Raw genomic sequence first — 2090 nt, forward strand, 5'->3', positions numbered from 1 at the left:
ACAGTTACAGACACAGCTCTGTGGCGTCAGACACGTGCTGCTACTAGGTGCTGATTTTGGTTATCCTCGAAGTCAATTGCAGCAGTCTTGGTCAGGGCACACCATGCTCTCCTGTCAGCTGTGGACTTCTCAACCTGTCAAAGCTGGAGGTCTGCCCATCTGATGTGTGACAACTGATTGACCTTGAACCTCTTTTTTGTGTTGACTCTGATTACGACTTCCATGCTCAGGCTCACCTAATAGCAGCTGCCTGGGAATTCTTGTTGCACCCATGGAGAATACATGGCCTGTCCAGCGTAGTTGGGCCTGGAGGATCCTTGTCTCTATGCTTGTACTGTTAGCTTTGTCAAGGACTTCCTGGTTGGTGATTCGGTCCTGCCATTGAAACCTCATGGGAGTGTATGTGAAACTGCTTCAGCTTACAGATGTGCCTGCAGTCCAGGTTTTGCAGCCATACAAGAGGGAGGTGAGAACAAAGGCCTTGTACACCTCGAGCTTGGTTGAGAACTGAATGTCCCCGTGCTCCAGAACTCTGATGAGTTTTCCAAGTGCTTGGCTGGCTTTCTGGATTTTTGCTGTGAGCTTTTTGTCAAGGAATCTGTCACTGGAGATGGTGCTTCCTAGGTACTTAACGCTCTCTACATTCTTCAAAACAGTGCCGTCAATGGTGATGCGTGGTTGAGAGGGGTGACAGTCTGTTGCAGGCCGAAGGAGAACCTCTGTCTTTCTGAGGCTTATTGTCATGTTAAACAACTTTGAGGTTGTGGAGAACTTATCAGCGATATTCTGCAGGTGGTTCTCCTGATGAGCCATGAGGGCACAGACATCGTCAAACAGTGCTTCAGTAATGAGCCTCCTCAGCATCTTGGTCTTTGCAGCAAAGCATCTCAGGTCAAACAGTGATTCATCCAGACCAAACCTTAGGTAGATGCCCAGGTCTAGATCCCTGACAGCATGCATTAGCACCTGGGTGAAGTAGAGGTTAAGGAACGCTGGGGCAAGAATGCATAGTTGCTTTAAGGCATTCGAGGTGATGAAAGTCTCAGATAGGCAGGCATCTGAGAGCACTTCTACTCTCACATCATTGTGTAACTGGCAGATGAGTGTGGTAAATTTCTGTGGGCAGCCAAGCTTTCTGAGGATGATCCACAGTGCTTTACTGTTGACCATGTCGAACGCCTTCATCAAATCAATGAAGACCGAGTATATGGTCATGTTGCACTCTAGGAACTTCTCCTGAATCTGTTTCACTGTGAGGATCATGTCGACAATGCTGCTTTTGGGACGAAAGCCACACTGCAACTCAGAAAGATTCTCTTCTGACACCACTGAGATCAGTATGTTGAGGATGATGCAGGCGAGGATTTTTCCAACAATGGAAAGCAGTGAGATGCCTCTGCAGTTCCTGCAGTCGGTCCTTGAACCTTTATTCTTGTAGAGGGCAACTATCGTTTTGGAAGTCAGCGGGCATCTCTTTCCCTCCCAAATGCTAATCACGGTGCTGTGGAATGCCTACAGTGACTTTTCGCCGAGTGCTTTGTTCAGTTCAGCAAGTAATCCATTCTTGCTGGATGTGCCACTGCTCATCTGTGTGATGACCTTCATGACTTCATTCATTGAGGGAGGATTGTCTAGTTCCCCAAGGGTAGGCAGTTGGGGAATTTGGTCCAGAGCAGATTTTCAACCGATGACAGGCGGTTCAGGAGATGACTGAAATATTCGTTCCATCTGCGTTTGATGCTCCCTTTGTCCTTTAGCAATGTGGTTCCATCAATGGACAACAGAGGGAATGAGCCAGATCTTCAGGGGCCAAAGATTGTCTTGATGGAGCTGAGGAGCTACATCAAGCTGCAGGTGTTGGCAAAGTGTTGTATCTCTTCGGTTTTCCTATCCCACCACTGGTCGTGCACCTTGCAAATTTCCCATTCAGCATGGTCCTGAAGGGACTTGATTCGCTCTCTTTTGGGAATGGAGAGCAAGTGGTTTTGCCACTCCATGAATGCTTTGTTCTTCCTGATCAGGAAATCTTTGATGGCATTGTCATTCTCATTGGACCAATCTTGGTGGTTCCAGTCCTTGAGGCTGAGGAC

General features: G+C 47.8%; 1 protein-coding gene across 1 annotated transcript; it reads right to left on the reverse strand.

The window, feature by feature from the left end:
* Nucleotides 1-414: 414 nt before the first annotated feature.
* LOC145413182 (uncharacterized) lies at nt 415-1263 on the reverse strand. The gene has a single exon (XM_080282908.1). The coding sequence runs from the start codon at nt 1261-1263 to the stop codon at nt 415-417; it is 849 nt and encodes a 282-aa protein (XP_080139034.1).
* Nucleotides 1264-2090: the final 827 nt, after the last annotated feature.

The sequence above is a fragment of the Coenobita brevimanus genome, chromosome 95 (assembly GCF_032717465.1).
Source record: "Coenobita brevimanus isolate Jiangsu-jjx chromosome 95, ASM3271746v2, whole genome shotgun sequence".
NCBI classification, from domain to species: Eukaryota; Metazoa; Arthropoda; class Malacostraca; order Decapoda; family Coenobitidae; genus Coenobita; species Coenobita brevimanus.